This window comes from Momordica charantia (genome assembly GCF_013281855.1).
Source record: "Momordica charantia cultivar OHB3-1 chromosome 9 unlocalized genomic scaffold, Mcharantia_2.0 BLBB01000009.1, whole genome shotgun sequence".
NCBI classification, from domain to species: domain Eukaryota; kingdom Viridiplantae; phylum Streptophyta; class Magnoliopsida; order Cucurbitales; family Cucurbitaceae; genus Momordica; species Momordica charantia.
The window spans coordinates 22909920-22930352 of record NW_028275167.1 but is presented as its reverse complement, the minus strand read 5'-3'; the positions used below and the strand labels follow the sequence as shown (position 1 = coordinate 22930352).

General features: G+C 34.7%; 1 protein-coding gene across 4 annotated transcripts; it reads left to right on the top strand.

The window, feature by feature from the left end:
* Positions 1-10256: 10256 nt before the first annotated feature.
* On the top strand, positions 10257-17022 carry LOC111022497 (phosphoglucomutase, putative / glucose phosphomutase). Of its 4 annotated transcripts, XM_022299662.2 has the most exons (6): positions 10265-10888; positions 11961-12224; positions 12999-13715; positions 14585-14697; positions 15866-16006; positions 16807-17022. In XM_022299662.2, exons 1-6 carry the CDS (start codon positions 10352-10354, stop codon positions 16886-16888), a joined length of 1854 nt encoding a protein of 617 aa, XP_022155354.1. In that variant the 5' UTR covers positions 10265-10351; the 3' UTR covers positions 16889-17022. The 4 variants fall into 4 exon arrangements, with proteins under 4 accessions (XP_087974091.1, XP_087974092.1, XP_087974090.1 ...); XM_088117964.1 differs by lacking the exon at positions 16807-17022 and having other exon boundaries at positions 10260-10888; positions 15853-16000; XM_088117965.1 differs by lacking the exons at positions 14585-14697; positions 15866-16006; positions 16807-17022 and adding an exon at positions 14262-14411 and having other exon boundaries at positions 10257-10888.
* Positions 17023-20433: the final 3411 nt, after the last annotated feature.

Genomic DNA, 20433 nt, shown 5'->3' with positions numbered 1-20433 from the left:
TCAACTTCCATTTCTAGAAAGAGGACCTCAAGCACCCCAATTGAACCCTAACATATTGAGTACCTTCAACATGGGACAACTAAAACCCTTAGAGCCTCCTAGGATGCCAATCCCAACCAATTTGCCAATAGATGCAGAAGTTGAGCATGGAGGAGAGCAAGAGAAGAGCCATAGCCAGAGGCTAGAGCCCGGGGTTTCGATACGGCAAAAGAGGAAGGGCAAGGAGGTGATGACGGACCCAGAAATTGAGGAAGATGGGAGTAGTAGGCGTCTGACGCCTAATGATTCATCTATGGAGAACAGGGATGAGGAGAAGTTTTATTCATCTCCATTGATTATTACACCGGGAGATGGTAATGATGATTTTCTACTGGTTTCCCGAGGTAATTGTTCAAATATGCTGGAAACAGAGGATACCGACAACGAAGTGGTGAGAACAGATACTCAGGAACCTTCCCCATTGGATACACCTACAGAAAGAGCATTTTGTAGTCACCAAGAGTTGCCTACTGGGGCACCTGGATCTACTCCGTTGGCAACAGATGAGTATGTCACGCCGATGGCCACTCTACCAGGGGTAAGGGATGCTCACACTATTCTTTCTAATGCAGTTAACCCGCTTGGGTGTGATACAGGTAGATCCAAGGTTGGGGAGAATAGTACTCAAGAACCTACCAGCGAAGAAGATCCTGAGGACATGCAGACGATAAGGGAAATGTTCCAATACAAGAGGCGGGAGAAAAAGAGTTCAAAACGTCGTGCAGTTCAGGCTAAGAAGCCGACAGTGCCCATGAATGAACCTAAAACGAGAGCTGCGAAAGCTAAAGCAGCTGAAGCTAAGAAGAAGGTAGTGGCACCTGGGCCAGTTGATACAATCGAACTGGACTTGTCTGAGGGAGAGGAGGTCGAGACGAAATGGAACGCGGCAAATTTAGCCACTCGAACTTCCTTAATGAAATATCGTAAGATTATGACAGAATTGGGATTCGACCTTACTCTAGGAGATGTGCCTGATGATTGGAGGGAGACCGCAAGAGATAAAGAATGGAGACCACTCATTCAGCCCATACAATGTGAGGCTTTGGAGTTAGTCAGAGAGTTCTACGCTGCTGTCCATCCCCAATCACATATAGCCATAGTTCGCGAGAAGGAAATAAGGTTTGATGCCACTCAGATCAACTACACCTTCAACATTAAGAATATCAGAGTTGCTGTGGGCAATAAGATGTTAGTGACTCCGACTCTAGAACACCTTGATGAGGCTCTAGAATGTGTTGGGAAGCCCTCTGCCACTTGGGATTTGACTACTCATGGCAAGGTACGACTAAAACCCGAGGATGTTTCCCTAGCTGCTGCAGGATGGTTATACATAGTAAAAAACAGAATTCTGCCAACGGAGCATGATGAGCATGTCACTCAGGATAGGGCACTGCTGGTTTATGCCATGCTAAAGGGCATAGATGTGAATTATGGAGAATTGATCAATACCAGTATCCATGAGTGTGCCCACCGGACACGTGGTAAGCTTTATCACCCACGCTTGGTCACTTCTTTATGCTTGCGACAAGGTGTGCAGCTCCCTGAGGATCAAATTAAGAGAGATGCCCCAATTGTGGAAGAGAAGAATATTCGGCGTATTATCGCACATGCGTTACAAAGAAGGGAAGGTACTGGGATGTCTTCTACATCGGAGATCCGTCGTCTTCGAGAGGAGAACCAACAACTGCGAGATCAAGTTCGAGAAGTCGTGCAACATATCTACAACTTGAGGACTTCATTGGATTTTGCGGTTTTACCTTCATGGCCTCCAGCGCTAGCTGCTATCCTTGGTCATCCATCTTCCAGTACCGACACTGATCCTAGTCCACAACCTCCAACTTCTTGACGGGGAGGTTCTTTCTTTGCTATTTTTTTTGTGTATTACTCTTTTGGTTAATGACGTAGTTTGCATATTCTAGCATTATTACGCATGTTTTTTTTGTATTGATTATGTTTCGAGCTCAGTTGAAGCATGTATAAATTAGTATCGTTTATCTTCTGATCACTTAAAGTATGCCTTCACTTAACCTTAGTTTAGCTTTTCACATGCCTACTTTGAAGCATCTGTGCTGTGCATGTGATTTCATGTCAATGATGATTCTAAGAGATTGTTGAGTTTTCTGTTCTATGCCTGACTAAGCTTTGAGCTATTTCCTTCGTTTATGTGATAAACTCATTTTCTTTTATGTCTTTTTGATCTTTACAAACTTTAAGCTTTTTCTTTGCCCCTATATAGGAAGTCCTTGTCGTTTTTACTGTTAAGCCTTTTTCATCCGATGCAAAAGTCTTTTCCCAGTGAGGACACTGCCTCTCTTAAGTTTGGGGGGGATAGTCGTTGTTTCAGAAAGATAAAGTGTTATTTATATTTGAAAACTCATGCTATTTTCTTTTGAAAAAGAGTCAGTTGGAAAAACAAATGCTATTACAGAAAGAAAGTGTTGAAAAGCACTTAGCTTAAAAAAAAAAGTTGCAAAAGAGTAAAAAGAGTCTTGTTGAGAGAAAATAAGAGTGGGGAAAAGACTTGTGTTAGAAAGAAAAGAGTGGTAAAAACAATGAGAGTTAAAGAAAATGTATTTATGATTTCCGAGTCCTACTGTAGACACCCATTTAGTTTTAGGTTGGGTGTTGACTTTGAAAATAGCAGTAAGGATGGTGATAAGTGGCTTCGTGTTTCTCATTGTCGTCGTCTTATGACCTAGCTGTTAGTTTCAAAGTCTTTCTACGAGTAGCTGTGGTTGAAACCGATGTTAGTGTGTGGAAACCTCAAGGGCTAGTAGCCGGTCTTTCAGATGTAAAAGTCTCAATGTAAAAAGGGAGTGTGCAGATTCCTTAGGGGTATTTGAAAACGTTTTCTGTTTTTGAAAGGAAAAAGGATTTTGAAAGAGAAAGTTTTTATCATTTCAAACTTGGTTCATAGTGACTAAGCTTACAAAGGCAATAGAATGGTAGGCTTTGACATCTTTTCCGTGAGACAATTTATGATGGAACATCTCGGTTGCTTTTGCTTTACCTTGTTCATGTGTTAGAAAGCTGATTAAAGTTGCTAAGTTTTGCTTGAGGACAAGCAGAAAGTTAAGTTTGGGGGTGTGATTACGCTTGTTTACATGCGTAAAAAGAAGGTTTTAGATGCTGTTTTTACTATGTTTTAACTTTGTTTCTGACTTTTTCTCGGTCGTTTGAGTTCCAATTCATGCAAAATTCATATATGATGGTTTGTGGTTGGCTTATATTATATTTATGACATTTTAGGACCATTTGGGAGTGAAATTTAATCAAAAGAAGCAAAAAGACGGAAAAGTACCTCAGGAGGCGCCAGGCGCCTGCGTGCCTGCAGAAAACTGGTTTTCTTCCAACTTTGCCCTTAATGAAACGCGTCTTCCAATGCGTTTTGGTGGTTCCAACTGATGCATACGTGTAGAAGAACTGTTCCACTATCAGTTTGAGCACGATTTAGTCAGTCAAAGATGTTGGAAATGGGTGATTCACCATCGTTTTAGGACCTACCTAACCAATTCTGCACAGCTATAAATTCCAGCAGCTTCTCCACCAAAGTCATCAAGCCTTGCTTCCTTCTCTTGATCATTTTTAGTGTTTCTTTGTTGCTTTCTAAGTACTTTTGAGTTGCTTTCATTAGTTGCTTTTGGTTTTTAAATCCCGAGCACTTTACATTCCTTTATTGAGCTTTGTTTTGTTTCCATTTGTACTTAGTTATTTTCTACTTATTCAAATATATAAAAATCCAGCACTTTGCTTATCTTCCCTTTGCCTTTACTTTATTTTTAGTTAAGAGAGTTGTGTTTTTGGAGGAACGAGCACGTGACAGTCCCCCTTGCTTGAAAGAGAAGGGCGAAGCTCTCAATCCCGATAAAAACTCTCCGTTAGTTAACTTTTGTTTTTCACACATGCATTCCAATTTCAACCATTTTACTTGTTGTATTTTCTTCAATATGTCTTTCTAAATTCCTGTCTCTAGCCCGGTTATGGATAGTTAGCCTTTTATTTCTAAAAAGGGTTGCTAAGAAGTAGTGTTTTTGCTTTCCATTCATTACTCAACATGTTTTCCCAAAAAGTTAGGATTTAGAGAAGGCCACTGTAAGTCTTAACAAGTCAATACTGAAAAGGTTGCTTATTTGCATTGTTGAGTGGTTAAACCGAGGAGAGGAGCGCCTTAGACATAAGGGTTCCGGTTAAGTAGCCTAGACATAGGACCTTAACCCGAGGTTGCGACTATTTCCATCCTAAAACTAAGATATCTCTCATAATAGACATATTAGGGAATGTCTTAGGACTTTGAACTTGCTTAGATATAAGTCAAGTGAAAAGCGTAGTCGTTGGTTCCTAAAGTAAACTGCATATCGTCCTTAGCGTATCCTTGATTCTTTGTTGGCTAACTTGAAGTAATTCGGGCTAGGTTTTACCATTATAAAACCAAATCCCAAATCCAAAACCATTATTTGTGACCACTTCCCATTTTACAAAAATCACTCATTTCAACGTTCACTATTCATTAAAACTTTAGAGTTTGGAAATTATTTAGAAGTCCTTGAGGATCGATACTTGGATACTCCATCCATTTTATATTACTCTGACAGGTGTGCGCTTGCATCTATAGAATTGTTACCACGCTTAGTGCGTGCGTTCAGCATAACGCCAGTCAGTCACATGTATGCTTATTATCAAGTCGAAACCTTGCATTTGCAAGACTACTTGCTAAAATAATAAAGTTACGAGCACAATTTCCTGATTATACAATTAAAAGTATTCGTCTTGATAATGCTGGTGAATTTACATCTCAATCATTTAATAATTACTGTCTGGCAATTGGGATAAATGTTGAACATCCTGTAGCTCATGTTCATACACAAAATGGTTTAGCAAAATCATTCATAAAACGATTGCAGTTAATTGCTAGACCATTACTTATGAGAGCTAAGCTCCCTACATCTGTATGGGGACATGCTATTTTACATGCAGCGTCGCTCGTACGCATTAGACCAACATCTTATCATAAATATTCCCCATTACAATTAGCTTATGGCCAAGAGCCAAATATTTTCCATCTGAGAATTTTTGGATGTGTAGTATATGTTCCAATTGCTCCACCACAACGTACTAAGATGGGTCCTCAAAGGAGGCTAGGAATATATGTTGGATTTGATTTCCCATCAATTATTAAATATCTTGAACCCTTGACGGGTGATGTATTTACTGCACGATTTGTTGATTGTCATTTTAATGAGACAAATTTTCCAACATTAGGGGGAGGAATAATGAAGTTGGAAAAAGAAATTACATGGAATGAATCATTATTGTCTCATTTCGATCCCCGTACAGAACAATGTGAACTTGAAGTTCAGAAAATAATTCATTTGCAAAATATAGCAAATCAATTACCAGATGCATTTATTAATGTCAAGAAAATAACTAAGTCACATATACCAGCTGCGAATGTTCCATAAAAAATTGACATCCCAATGCAGAAAGTTGTCATTAATGAATCTGCAACACGCCATAAGCGTGGTAGACCAATGGATTCCAAAGATAAAAATCCTCGGAAAAGAAAAATAGTCAATAATCAAAATGACACAATTGAGAATGAGGATATTCTAGAAGAAATCCTAAACATGACTACTCATAAAGATATTGAGGAAAGTCAAGTATCTGAAGATAATAATGAGATTTCAATGAATTACGTTATGACTGGAAAAAGATGGAACCGAACTAATGTAGTTATTAATGATATTTTTACTTATAATGTTGCTATTGACATTTTATCTGAAAGTGACGATTGTGAACCAAAATCTATGAAAGAATGTCAACAGAGAAAAGATTGGCTTAAATGGAAAGAAGCAATCCAGGCAGAACTTAACTCACTTTCAAAAAGTCAAGTTTTTGGACCAGTAGTCCGGACACCGGAAAATGTTAAGCCTGTGGGATACAAATGGGTATTCGTAAGGAAAAGAAATGAAAACAATGAAATCACAAGATATAAAGCAAGATTGGTTGCACAAGGTTTTTCACAAAGACCCGGTATTGATTATGAGGAGACATATTCTCCTGTGGTGGATGCGATTACACTGAGATATTTAATTGGCATGACTGTGTTTGAAAGTCCTGACATGCATCTTATGGATGTAGTCACTGCATATTTATATGGATCTCTTGATAATGATATTTATATGAAAATTCCTGAAGGATTTAAAGTACCCAATTCTAATGCTCGGGAATTGTATTCCATAAAGTTACAAAGATCATTATATGAATTAAAACAATCAGGACGGATGTGGTACGATCGTCTAAGTGGATATTTGTTGGAAGAAGAATATAAGAATAATCCAATATGTCCTTGTGTTTTTATAAAGAAATCACAGTCGGGATTTGCCATTATAACTGTATATGTTGATGATTTGAATCTAATTGGAACTCCTGAAGAACTTTCAAAGGCAACAGAGTATCTTAAGAAAGAATTTGAGATGAAAGATCTCGGGAAAACAAAATTTTGTCTTGGCCTACAAATTGAGCATTTAGCAGATGAAATATTTGTACATCAGTCAACTTATACAGAGAAAATTTTGAAAAGATTTTATATGGATAAAGCGCACCCATTAAATATTCCAATGGAAGTTCGCTCACTTGATGTGAAAAAAGATATATTTAGACCTCGAGAAGATAATGAAGAGCTTCTTGGTCCTGAAGTACCATATCTTAGTGCAATTGGTACGCTTATGTATCTGGCTAATAACACAAGACCAGATATAGCATTTTCAGTTAATTTATTAGCTAGATATAATGCTTATCCTACAAAAAGACATTGGAATGGGATTAAGCATATATTTCGCTATCTTCGAGGAACGACTGATATGAGTTTGTTTTATTCAAACAAATCAAATTTTGATCTAGTTGGATACGCAGATTCTGGATATTTATCTGATCCACATAAAGCTAGTTGGATACGCAGATTCTGGATATTTATCTGATCCACATGTGGAGGAACTGTTATATCATGGCGATCGGTAAAACAAACCATAACAGCTACCTCCTTAAATCATGCTGAAATTCTTGCAATTCATGAAGCTAGTCGAGAATGTGTATGGTTAAGATCAATGACTCAACACATTCGTGAAACATGTGATCTATCATCTAGTAAAAATCTTCCAACGATACTTTACGAAGATAACAGAGCATGTATAGCTCAAATCAAAGGAGGATATATTAAAGGAGATAGAACAAAACATATTTCACCAAAACTTTTCTATACTCATGATCTTGAAAAGAATGGTACTATCACTGTTCAACAAATTTGTTCGAAAGATAACTTGGCAGATATATTCACAAAGGCATTACCTACAAAACCCTTTGAAACATTGGTGCGCGACATTGGAATACGACGACTCAAAGATCTCAAGTGATGTTTCATGAGGGGGAGTTAAATATATTGTATTATTTTTGGGTTTATTAGATTATATGAAATATGTACTATTTTTCCTTCACTAGGATTTTTTCCCACTGGGTTTTTTCCCACTGGGTTTTAACGAGGTATATTTCATATATACAATGGGCATCTAAAGGGGAGTATTATGAATTTTTAATTAAATAGATGCCCACTAACTCTTGCTTAGTGTCCAATTTTGAGGTGTCTCAAAATCCATGCTCCATATGTCCTCTATGTGTCTTTTATTCATAAACCTCATATGTTTCATTATCCATGCACCATGTGTTGAAATTATAATGCCCTATGTGTCTCAATTTTAGACATTATTAGTGTCATGTAAATCACACCACATGCTTATCCATGGCCTATAAATAAGGTCAATGCGGTGCTCAATTAGTAGTGAGAATTTGTGAGAAATTAATGAGAAATTTGGTGGGAAATCAAGTTTGAAAATTGGTGGGAAATGTCATTTTGAATTTTGAAATTTCTTTATTATTTGAATTGTTTTGTTTATTTTATTTCTCTGACGTTGCCTCGTTTCGTTCCTCAATTTTACAACAGTTTTTTCTTTCTTTTGTTTTTTCTGTGGTTGTTTTGAGATTTTTATACTTAATTAAGCTTCAATCTACCTAATCTTGTTTTGAAAAGAATTTTGATTAAATCTTGAATTCAAAATTTGGAAATTAAAAATTTTTCCTTTTAGATTATATCATTAGTTTTTAAAATCAAGTCTTCTCCCAAATCCTAATTTTGTTGGAGTTTATAAAATTAAAAAAAAAGGTAAAAGGAGGAAAACAAACTCTCTCTTTTGAAAAGCTTATTTTGTTGGCTCACCATCTCTTTTCCATCTCCGTAACCCACAGCAGCCACGACTTCACTAATTTAATGTTTAAATTGTTCAATTGGTAGTGTATTTTTATAAATTAAATTTTTAAATTTTGTTAATAGATTTTTAATTAAATCTTAAATACGATGTTATAAGAATTTAATTTTTTTTTATTAAATTTTTCCTAAATTTAGAAGTCTAAATTGTTTAAGATTCTTCTCAAATCTTTTAGAAATTTAATTTAGGGGGTGGACATGCCTTAGGTTCAAGTTCGACACATACTAAGTTGCTTGATCGTCCAAATTGACGTGTTCTGGCCACTAATTTAGGTACTCTTTTAGCTAGTTTGAATTGCATTTAGATAAACCTTCATAATTTTGTTTTGGCTTCTTAGGTGCTTTTGATGTTATTGTTCTTTATGTTAACTATACGAGTTTCAATTATATCAAATATTTTGATGATGACAAACTCTATTTACTGATGACTTTAGTGCTTCAAAGTGTAGTTCAAAAAGACAAAACCAATACTTTTCGAATTACTCAAATCGGAATTCAAACAAACAAATTATGATCAAAACAAGTTGGTAGAATAAATCCTAAGTAGCAAGTGAGCATGGACAAATGGAACCCTTAGAAGTTGACATGTGGCATCGACCTACGTATCTTTACTGATGTGGCATTCAAGAATTGAACAAATGAGAAGATGGCATGTGCCGGTTTCAAATATCAAGAAATCAAATTTCGACAAATCTCTTGATCTTATAATCACACCAATCTCCATTTCAATTCCACAATTTCTTCAAATCTCCATAAATTTTCTTTATTCCTTTACTCCTTATCTTTCTTCATCTCAACCGTCTATTCAATTTTGTCCTAAATCCAATGGCCAAGATTCATTTTTAAAACTCTATTTAAAACCACCAACTTCATCCTTCTCTACACCAATTCATGAAGCAAAACCAGCTTTCTCCTTCTCAATTTTGCTCTCAAAATCTCTAAATTCTCATTCTCTCATACATCAAAATTTTCTGATTTTTGTTATTGTGAGAGACACATCAGAGTGGGAGTTATGTATTTGAGTGAATTTGTAAATACACCTTAGTGAGATATTTCTTTGTATTGTTTATTTTATTTCATTCAGGATTTGGTATATTAAGATGTGTGCACTTTGGGATTATGAGAGTAGTTTGATCTTGAACTAGTGAAAAAGATCATAAGTGGTTTAACTTTATCTCTAAAAAAGGCAATCCCCTTTCTTCCAGCCTCGCTCCCTTTGCAACTAGAGCTAAAATGATGCATTTAGACAAATTATGTTTGCGCCTAAACGACCAGATGCCAAAATTCGCTTCAACTTCGTAGAGCCTAAGCACCAACGCGTGCGGGAATTTTGACTCATTTTTCTTCTTTGTTTGCTTTTTTTCTCTTGTTTTCCAATTCAACTCCGACAAAATAATAATAATAATAATAATAATAATAATAATAAATATCATAAACAATTAAACTAGCGAACAAAAAACTATCAAATGATTTCAAAAATACTTTATAACTCAAAATATAACCATAAATTTTTATTTTTATTTTATATAAATTAATTTATGTTAAAATTTCACAAATAGATATCAAAATGAAGTTAAAAAGTAAAGGAAACAAAATAAACATTTTTTTGACGCACATAATCGTATTTGAACCTATGATTTTTTCTTGACGCATCCTCCAAACAAAAAGGAGAGCTTTCCAAACACAGCGGTACGTTTAGATTTCCCGGTGGAAATCTATAATATAGAGAACCAGATGAACAAAAATATCATCTACCCAATAACCCACATGCACATATGAATCTCACAAATTCCGACGACAAATAAGACAAAGCAAAAACAAAACAAAAATCATATCCAATATATATCATATTTTGGAAGTTTGTTCATTCGTAGATATTTGTCTCCCAAAAATTTGAATTGTAGGGTTCTAATTCAATCCCACCCCCTCTTCTTATCTTCCCACCTCCCCTCAAAAATCACATCTCTCAACTTTCACGAACCTCAAACCTTCCCAACAATGGCGTCCGCCACTTTAACTTCTTCCTCGCCGACGCGTCTCCGACAACGACGACCCCCCGGCGCCCGAGAATTATCGAAATCCAACCCCGTAAATCTGATTAGCTTTTCGTTTTCGCCGTTGAAGAGGGGTGCGGCAGTGGTGGTGAGGTCGAGGACGGCAGAGTACGGCGCGGCGGTAGCGGAGGAGGAGGAGGAGATGGGGAGGATCCGGCGGCTGCAGAACGGGTCGGACGTGCGGGGGGTGGCGGTGGAGGGGGAGAAGGGGAGGGAAGTGGACCTGACACCGGCGGCGGTGGAGGCGATCGTGGAGAGCTTCGGAGAGTGGGTGGTGGAGGGGGAGAGTGGGCGGCGCGTGGAGCGCGTGAGGGTGTCGCTGGGGAGGGACCCGAGAATATCGGGGGGTTGCCTGAGCTCGGCGGTGTTCGCCGGACTTTCGAGGGCGGGGTGTTTGGTGTTCGATATGGGACTGGCCACCACGCCGGCGTGCTTCATGAGCACCGTTTTGCCTCCATTCTCTTACGATGCTTCCATTATGGTTCGTACAATATTTATTATTTTTTTTTTCGGAGGAATATATTTATTATTTGTTATAGCAAAATTTAATTTTGCTTTTTTTCTTTCCTCTTGCAACCAATCAACATTCCGCCACGTCGCACCGGCTCTTTTATCTTTAAAAGAAACAAACGTTTCCGCTAAATATTTAACAACTATTAATGCAAAATAATAATAATAATAATTAAAAAAATAATAAATTGTCAAATATTTAATAGTGTTAACGAGTAAGTTTCTTTTTAACTTTAACGAGCCATATTTTTTTATCCTTAAAAGGAAATTTTTTTTGCTTAACTTACTCCTCAACACCATTTTTTACCAACTACTATTAAATGTTAGATGAGTAAGAGTGAGAAAATGCTCCAACTAAAAAAACTATCAAATTTTTGTTGATGGTCAACAATATAATGAGGGGTGACAGGTAACTACTTGAGTATTTTATTTTTCTTTGGTGAAGCGAGCATTTTAATACTGAGTCTTTACCGCCATTAAATTTTCTACCGGAGATATTTTTGAAGAAAGAGATATTTTCGTGATTTTCAAGAAAAATAAAGAGCTGTTAGTTAACTTGTAGTGATAGTTAGTAGGAAATAAGTATATTATCATTTTAAATAACCTTTGATTTCTTTTTATACAGAAGGTTATTAAGGGTTTTGTAACGTTTTTATTTCTTGTTTTCAATTTCCATTTTTTTAAGAAATATGAGCATTTTGAAGCTAATTATGGTTCTTGTTTCTCATTTTTTTGGAACGTTGTCAAAATTGTATAGAAATTTTAGAAACAACGAAAACAATTTTCCTCTTCCTTGTTTCCATTTCCAATTTGTCCCAAAACGTAAATAACAAAATTGTTTTATCATACTTAAATTCATTGATGTAAAGTTATGCAATTCATTTTCCTTTATTAAAAATGAAGAACCAAGAAGAAAAAACGTGAATACTACCAAACCAACCCTAAAATATTTTAGGTCTGATCCTCTTCTTCTTGCCCAATGACCCTTTAGTCGTTGTGTGGTATAGAAAAATTATAATTATATTTGTGTGTGTTTGTTGCAGATGACAGCATCTCATTTACCGTATACTCGAAACGGGCTGAAGTTTTTCACGAAGAGAGGAGGGCTGAGGTCGCCGGAGGTGGAGCAGATATGCGAGAGAGCCGCCGTGAAGTACGCCAACAGAGCGGTGAAAGTCTCCACCGTTCTCCCAACGTCGACGTCCAGGGTGGACTTCATGGCGGCGTACGCCCACCACCTCCGCCAAATCATTAAACAAAGAATCAACCATCCTTTGCATTACGATACTCCTCTCCAAGGATTTCAGGTTCTCTTCTCTCTCTCTCTCTATTAATTTCTCTCCAATGATTCCTTTTTTGCCTGTGCTCTCGTGAATTGTGTGTTATGTTTGTGGTGTTAAATTGCTCTATTCTAAACGTTTTGGGTGATGCTGAATTCTGTCGAGCTGGCCGTTCTGACAGAAGGTTGATGCGGTTACGAAATTGTTGGACTTGAGGTTGGTATTCCTCGGGTTGATAAGATGAAACTTGAGAGATTCTCTAGTAATTCATACGGTCTCAATTAGGTTTTGACCAAGGTTTTAAATGTCAATATATATCATTGAAAATAGGTCTAAATTTCATGTCAATGTAGGTGTTGTTGGATATTTCTGGAAATATTATAAAAATAAAAAATTCGTAATGAGTACTTAATTTCACTCCTAAATAAGTTTAAAATGAAATGATCACTGTACCAATGATTTTTTGTTGATATTTTTTTACTTTTATCGATTTTTCATATTAAACAAGTAAAAAGTGATTAATATTATATATTTTTAATACTATAGAAATGAAGTTTTTTTAAAATACATATTTTAAAAGAAAAATATTCATATTCTACTATATTCTACCAACCACCACTAAATTTTTGACTAGATATAAATGAAAAAAAAAAGAAAGAAAAATAGATATTATTCCTGTTTTTCAAAAAATTAAAAGGCTATCAAACTTTTATTAATTGTTAGCATAAAGATGGGTGTTGACGGGAAAGCAGTACCTAAGTATTTCTCATTCTAAAATTTTACCTTTGTGTAAAACTGCAGATAATAGTGAATGCTGGTAATGGATCGGGAGGATTCTTCACCTGGGATGTCTTGGGCAAGCTCGGCGCCGACACGTTTGGTTCTCTTCACCTCAACCCGGATGGCATGTTCCCCAACCACATTCCCAACCCTGAGGACAAAACCGCCATGTCACTCACCCGCGCTGCTGTCCTCGATGCCCAAGCCGACCTTGGTGTCGTCTTCGACACCGATGTCGACCGCAGTGGCATCGTCGACCGCCACGGCAACCCGATCAATGGCGACAAGCTCATCGCTCTCATGTCAGCCATTGTGCTCCGAGAGCACCCTGGCACAACTATCGTCACGGATGCTCGCACCAGTGTTGCCCTAACCAAGTTCATCATCGATCGAGGCGGGCGGCATTGCCTGTACCGCGTCGGGTACCGCAACGTCATCGACAAAGGAATTCAGCTCAACCTCGATGGGGTCGAGACGCATTTGATGATGGAGACCTCGGGGCATGGTGCCCTTAAGGAGAATTATTTTTTGGATGATGGAGCTTATATGGTGGTGAAGGTTATAATTGAAATGGTGAGGATGAAGCTTGAGGGATCGGATGAAGGGATTGGGAGTCTCATAAAGGATTTGGAAGAACCATCAGAGGCTGTGGAATTGAGAATGAACGTCATATCTGAGCCAAGATTTGCCAAAGCAAAGGCTGTGGAGGCAATTGAGACTTTCAGAAACTTTGTCCAGGTAATTTTAATTTACCACTATTTGGTCACTTTTTTTTTCTAATAATATTATATATCCGTTAATTATAAGCTTGATTCTAGAATGGGACAAGTGTGTCTTAATATATCTCAAAACTTTAAAGGAACAATACTTAACTACTTAATTAGTTAGTACCTATCTTATATCAATCAGCAATAAAAAAATTTTATTGGTGGCGAGAAAAAATTGGTACCCACACGTGAACATCTAAATCTTTTTCACTTTAAAAAGTGTTTGAGTAGTTTCTTAAAATTTTTATTTTTTTTTCAAACCCCATGATGATTACTTACCATAAGAATTAGAAATTTATATGTGTTTCTCGACACCAAATGTTGTAGAGTCAGATGATTTTCCCGTGAGATTAGTCGAGAATTTCAAATTTTTTTTGTGTGTCTAAGTTATTAAACATTTGTTTTATTATTAGACACAAAATTTTAAGTTTCAAGAAAGGAGTATTTTAAGTTTCAAGAAATAAGTAAATGTTTCAAGTTTTTTCCTTTTTTTTTTCTTTTTTTTTTTTATAACGAGGAGTCGAGGCTCCTCTATATCCAAGGACTCCTCCACCCACTCCAAGGCCCAAATTCATGAGACACTAAAGATTTTTTTTATTAAACTTAGTCAGTATGATCGAAAGACCCAAGTCCTTCCCAACCGTGCTATCCGTTGGGCTCATCTTTTACTCTTTTGATGGTTTTTTCTTCTCTTTTTATTTTTTTTCCAATTAACTAAATATTATATCATATTTTAACATTCACCAAGGTGATGAACTAAATTGAAAAATATTAAAATATGAAGGACTTAATTGAAATTTTTTATACAATATGGACTTAATTGAAAAAACCAATGTTTAGGAAGGGAAGATTGAGGGATGGGAACTGGACTCATGTGGAGACTGCTGGGTGAGCGAAGGCTGCCTGGTAGACTTGAATGACTATCCCAACCCAATTGATGCTCAGATGTACAGGTCAGAATTTCCACTTTTTTTCTTTGTTTAATTTTCATTTTGGTCCCAAACTTCTAGATATATTTTATTTTGATCCCTAAATTTTTAGGTGTCTGTCTAGTCTAATGAACGTTTTGAGAAAATAACTGTTTTGGTCCCAAACTTTCAAAACATAGATTTTATTTTTCTTTCAAAGTTCAAGATTGAAATAGACATTTTGAGAATTAATTTATGGATCAAAATGAAAAAACTTAGAAGTTTAAGGACGACAAGGAGTATTTTGAAAGTTCAAGAACAAAAATGAAATGATCTCGAGAGTTCTGAGGACCCAAATGAGGTTGGAACATTTCTTTTAGGTTAAATAACTATTTTAATGAGAAATTGTAGTGGGTAGCAAAAATCTTTTTTGTATTTCAAAACATGTCACATGTTTTCTAAATTTTCAAATATAGCAAAAAATTTTACTTATATCAATAGTATATCAAACACTCATATCAGTAGTATTTCAAATATATATATCAGTAGTCATATGTATTACAGATGTATATCATTTCGGTAAAGTTGTCACTTCAAAATTGGACTTCTGTTTTTTCCTTAAAGTGCTATATTTGACAAAACTCAATGTGGTTATTATTTTGCTAATTTTACTAAATATTTTTGACATATTTGCAACTATCCCTAATTTAATTTAGTAAAAAAAATTACTATTTTAATAGGTTTGTGTGTGGTTTCAATTATTTAATTTAGTAAAAAAATTACTATTTTAATATGTCTGTGTGTGGTTTCAATTTGGTTCTCATCGTTTTAAAAGTTTTTGTTTCCATCCTATTATTTGATTAAATCTTTTAAAACATTACTAAATTGACTAAATGTTGACCGTTTTCTTTAGATGCTAGCTCATTCTCTCTATTTATCACGTCTAAAGAAAATATGTCAAACATCCAAAGAAAATGTGCCATGTATATATATGCCAAGCTGAAAATAACCTACCTTTGTTGAGGAGAAAAAAAACAAAGAGAAACTATTTGCAACATCAATGACAATCTAAAAGATTTACAAAAATGACATAGATCAAATTGAAACGAAGATTATCAAACTAAAATATACTTATAAACTTATTATTATCATTATTATTATTATTATTATTATTATTATTTTATAATGTTTTGGTGGAAGATTAATATTGCAGGGTTAAAGTATTTGATAAGGAAAATAGGGAAATTGGTTGGGTGCATTTAAGGCAGAGCATCCACAATCCAAACCTTGCTTTGAATATGCAATCATCTTTGCCTGGAGGCTGCCTCCAAATCACCACAGACTTCAGAGATAAGTATGCACCTACTTTCATAATTTTGCGATAAGGATCTCCATTAAAAGAAAATGAGTCAAATCTAAAAATAAAAGCCGATCAAAATCGATGACCAATAAGAGTCACGATCTTAAAAAAAGACAGGTTAAGGATTCTAGAAAATAAGCCTTATAAAAATTTATAATAGACCTGGATTACTTCTTTAATTACCAATTGATTTTGCTAAAACCATCATAAAATTTTAATTACATTCATAATAGGATTAGTCCCAACTGCTTTTCCTCCCAAATAATGCATTGAAATTCGGTTAAAAAAAGTTTTAAAATTAAAATAATTAATTGGTAAGTTTATATGACATAATAATTAAGAGAGAAAAGTCAAAATCTTTATCAACTTTCTTAAAATTTTGGAGGAGTAATTAGAAACTTTCTTTTCTCACGTTCTCCTCGAAAATTTTGGTACTCACTGAGCAGATCATCAGTCGACAAACAGACTATATTTGAAAAATATTATAATGAAAAGAATTAAATTAAAAAAATTAAATGTTAGGGGTTTAGTCTTAAATAAAAACACTACATTTTAAAACTCATCTACCACATTCACAAAATGTCAAGTTGGATTTATTTAACTAGTTTATAAAGGAATAGTAACTAACTTAAATAAAATAGAACATTGTGTTAAGTTTTAATCAAATAAGAAGGAAGAAATAAAATTTTTAAATCAACAAGGATCAAACTGCAATTTAAAGAAAATGATTATACTATAAATATAATTAAATTTTAAGTTTGGGCTGTTAAATAATATGCTAATTGTTTTGGCAGATTTCTAGTGGTGAGCGGATTGGATCGTTTCCTTGATGTGGGTCAGGTGGAGAAGTTCGCAAAGAATGGAGTTGTAGGATAGGGGAACAATTGAAAATAATTGATTTTGGAGTTTAATTAGAAAAATGTACAGTAGGCAGATATAAACTATATTATATACACCCGAACATGAGCATTATATCTCAACAATAATTGATACATAGTCTTTTGTTCAAAGTCGGAGGTTCAATTTTTCGTATTTGTCGTATTAGAAAAAATTATATTATACAATTTTGCTCTTGATGGGATGGAAAATGTATAATATCCAATGCAATCACACGTCTTCTCACCTACTGTGTAATATTATTGAAAATTGGAATTTTAGATTGTGGTTCAGTTGAGTAAGTCCCTTTGTTAGAATTTTAGTTTGGTTTCCAAAAATACAGGGATTTGGTAACTACTTTTGTTTTTTTTTTTTTTCCCTCACTTTTAAGAAACGTTTCCAAAATCACTGTTAATTGCCTAAAATGAGTCTTGAACGATGTCATCTTCGGAGTCTCAATCAACTTTTATTCTGGGTCAGGTCATAAACAATAATATCATTATTTGTCATGAAAGTTTACACGCTTTAAAGGTTATTACAAAAGAGAGAGAATGGGTGGCAGCCTAAAACTAGACATGAGCAAGGCTTACAATTTAGTGGAATGGAGCTTCCTAGAAAAATTAATGTGTAAGCTAGGTTTTGCGAAGGAGTGAGCGGATTTGGTCATTAATTGTATATCGACTGTCAAGTTTTTATCATTATTAATGGAGAGAGTCGGGTCAATATAATTCCTGGTCGAGACCTTCGTCGAGGTGATATGCTTTCTCCTTTATCTTTTTCTAGTCATGTTTGCGATAAGGGTAAGGGGCGATGGCTAAGGGGGTGGATCAGTGGTTTTCAATTGCAGAAAGGTGCCCATAAATCTCTCATCTTTTCTTTGTTGATAATAGCCTTATTTTTCTGTGTGCGGATTGTTTGGGATTTTTGGAATAAAAATAAATGATAGAGTGCAAATATACACCCGTCACAAGTAGTAAAATGGAAAGAGTATTCCGGGTATCGATCCCCGTGGATAAATGAAGTCTTTTTTTTAATAAAAAATGTTAATGATCGGTGGCTTTGCAATTGATTTAGGGGTAACAAATATCAAGGATATTGTTGGTTTTGGTATTTTAAGACTCAATGCAATAAACCTAGTCCAATTACTCAGAATTAGCTAAAAATACGACAATTTTTTTCCAACTGGCGCCTCTCACTATTTTTCATCGGTTTTGCTTTGACATCTTCTTATGTCTAAGTGATTTTGAAGGTATAAGTTCACCCCTAATATATCTATTAGAAAATTGAACTTAATTTAATAAAAACCAACTGTAACAACCTTAGGTCGAGATCCTATGTCTAGGCTACCCGAGCGAAATTTTTATGTCTAAAGTATTTCTCTCTAAAGTTAAATCATCAAAGTTATGAAAATGTATTAACCCCTTTTAGTATTAATGCTTGGTTAAAATATTAAATGGCAAAATCAAGTTTTAAGTTTTCTAAAACAACTTTATGTGATAAAAGAAGAGAAAAACACATTTTGCCTTCTTGGATTTTAAAAATTTTAGCATACTATCCATAACTGGGCTTGGGAAAAATAAATTTAGCTGATGACAATAAAGGAAAAACAGAATTCAATGTTGGTGGAAGTAGATAGTATGATTGAAAGATGTTACCATATTTTGGTTCGGGAGTCGATTGAGCGTAGGAAAGGTGTTAGCGCCCTACGACACCTGTTCGAAAACGGTACCATATTTGTTGATGTGTTTGATTTTAAATGTCCAAAATTTATTGGTTCATATTTTATCGTAAAATATGAATCAATAAGCATGAGTGGCGCAAAGACCATTAGAAAAACAAATTATCACCTTGAGAATATTGGAAAGTCCCAATTTCCGTCATTGGAGCTTCTGAAATAATTATTTAAAAAAATGATTAAAAAAATGAAATAAAATTTAATTTGAGGCAACACCTTAAGATTGCCACTTAAAATTCTTTTTTATAATACAAACTTTTTATTTTTTAAATCTGTGTCATGCAATTTTATTGCCAAACATCTTACCACTATGCCAATACCTAAACATGTATACTGAGTTTCCTTTTAAAGAGACAAAGTTTTCATTTTTGAAATTTGATAAAAAAAAAAGAAAAAAGTGAAAAAAAACTATAACCATAATCCCCCATTATTATACATGTCATAACACGTAATATCTGTGTACTTTTCTTTAGTTATACATCCAGGTTTGTTTAAGCCTAATATGTTGTATTGGTATCTTTTAAACTCTTCTTCATTGAAAGATATATTTTTCAATACAATAGTTATAGAACAAGTCGTTCGTTTTATGGGATAACTTCGGCCTCGAGCTCGAGGTTTTAATTTTTTCACAGTAGTACTTTTGTTGACTTGCGCTTTACTAATGACTAAATTTCTTTCGTTGAAACCCATATTGTGACTAGCATTTGCTGCTGCCGAATAAACCAATTTTATTCACTTTTTCCAAAACAAATCTTTAATTACTTTTTAATCTTAAAAAAGAAAATCTTACTTGAAAGGAAAGAAGAAAACAAATCTTACTGTTCTAAATAAAAATTTAATTTTTCAAAATCTTTATTTTCTTTCCTTTTAAAAAACCTTTGTTCTTTTTAATTAAAAAAAAAGAACTCTATTTCTAAAATAACGTTTTTTTCTTATTATTATTTAATAAAAAACACTTGCATTTCTCATAATATAGTTTTGAAAAAACGTTTTCTCTTCTACTCTTAAAGAAATATTCTGTTTAAAGCCAAAAATTTCATTTTTTTCTATTTCCGAACTCACCTTCTCACCTAGGTAGTTTTAAATAGAGGTTCCCAGAATGTTGCAGGTCGAGGAGGTGTATATCCGAGCGGGTTCGTCGGAATTAATTTGTGCCGCTACCGGAGTTGATCGTGGCCGGAGGTCGCCGGTGTGGATGAAGAAGAAGAGAATATGATGGTTAAAAAAAAAAAAAGGGAAGTGAATGACTTGATTTTTGTCTCTGTATGTATGGGTTTCCTCTTGCTACCTCACTCTCCCTTTTTTTTTTTTTATCCCCCATTTGGTGTGCTACCTCCCCTCTTAAATACTAAAAGGAACAACGGTCACTAATGCTAATATTAGAGAAAAAGGGAGGAAGAGCGTGAAGAAATGACACGTTATAGTGGGTTTTGACCAGAAAAATAGGGAAGGGAGAAGAAAGGAGAGGGAATGAACAAAATCTTTAAAAAAACTTAATAATAATAAATAATAATAATCAAATCCCTTTCAAAACATAATCTACTTTTAATTAAAACTTTACATTAACACTTATGATAAAGTAAATTATGTTATTTTAAACTAAATCAATAAACATAATAAAATAATCAATAAATCAATAATACTAATAATTTTTTTTAACAAAAGCGAGCCGGACTAAATACGGTGTCTACAGTTTGCTCCCTTTGTGAATCCTTGCAAAACTAAAAGGGTAGACAAAGGCAAAAGAGAAAGTATTTGGAAGGTGAGTTTTTTATTTAAAGAGAGCTAGAATGACGAACCTTGCTTGAGA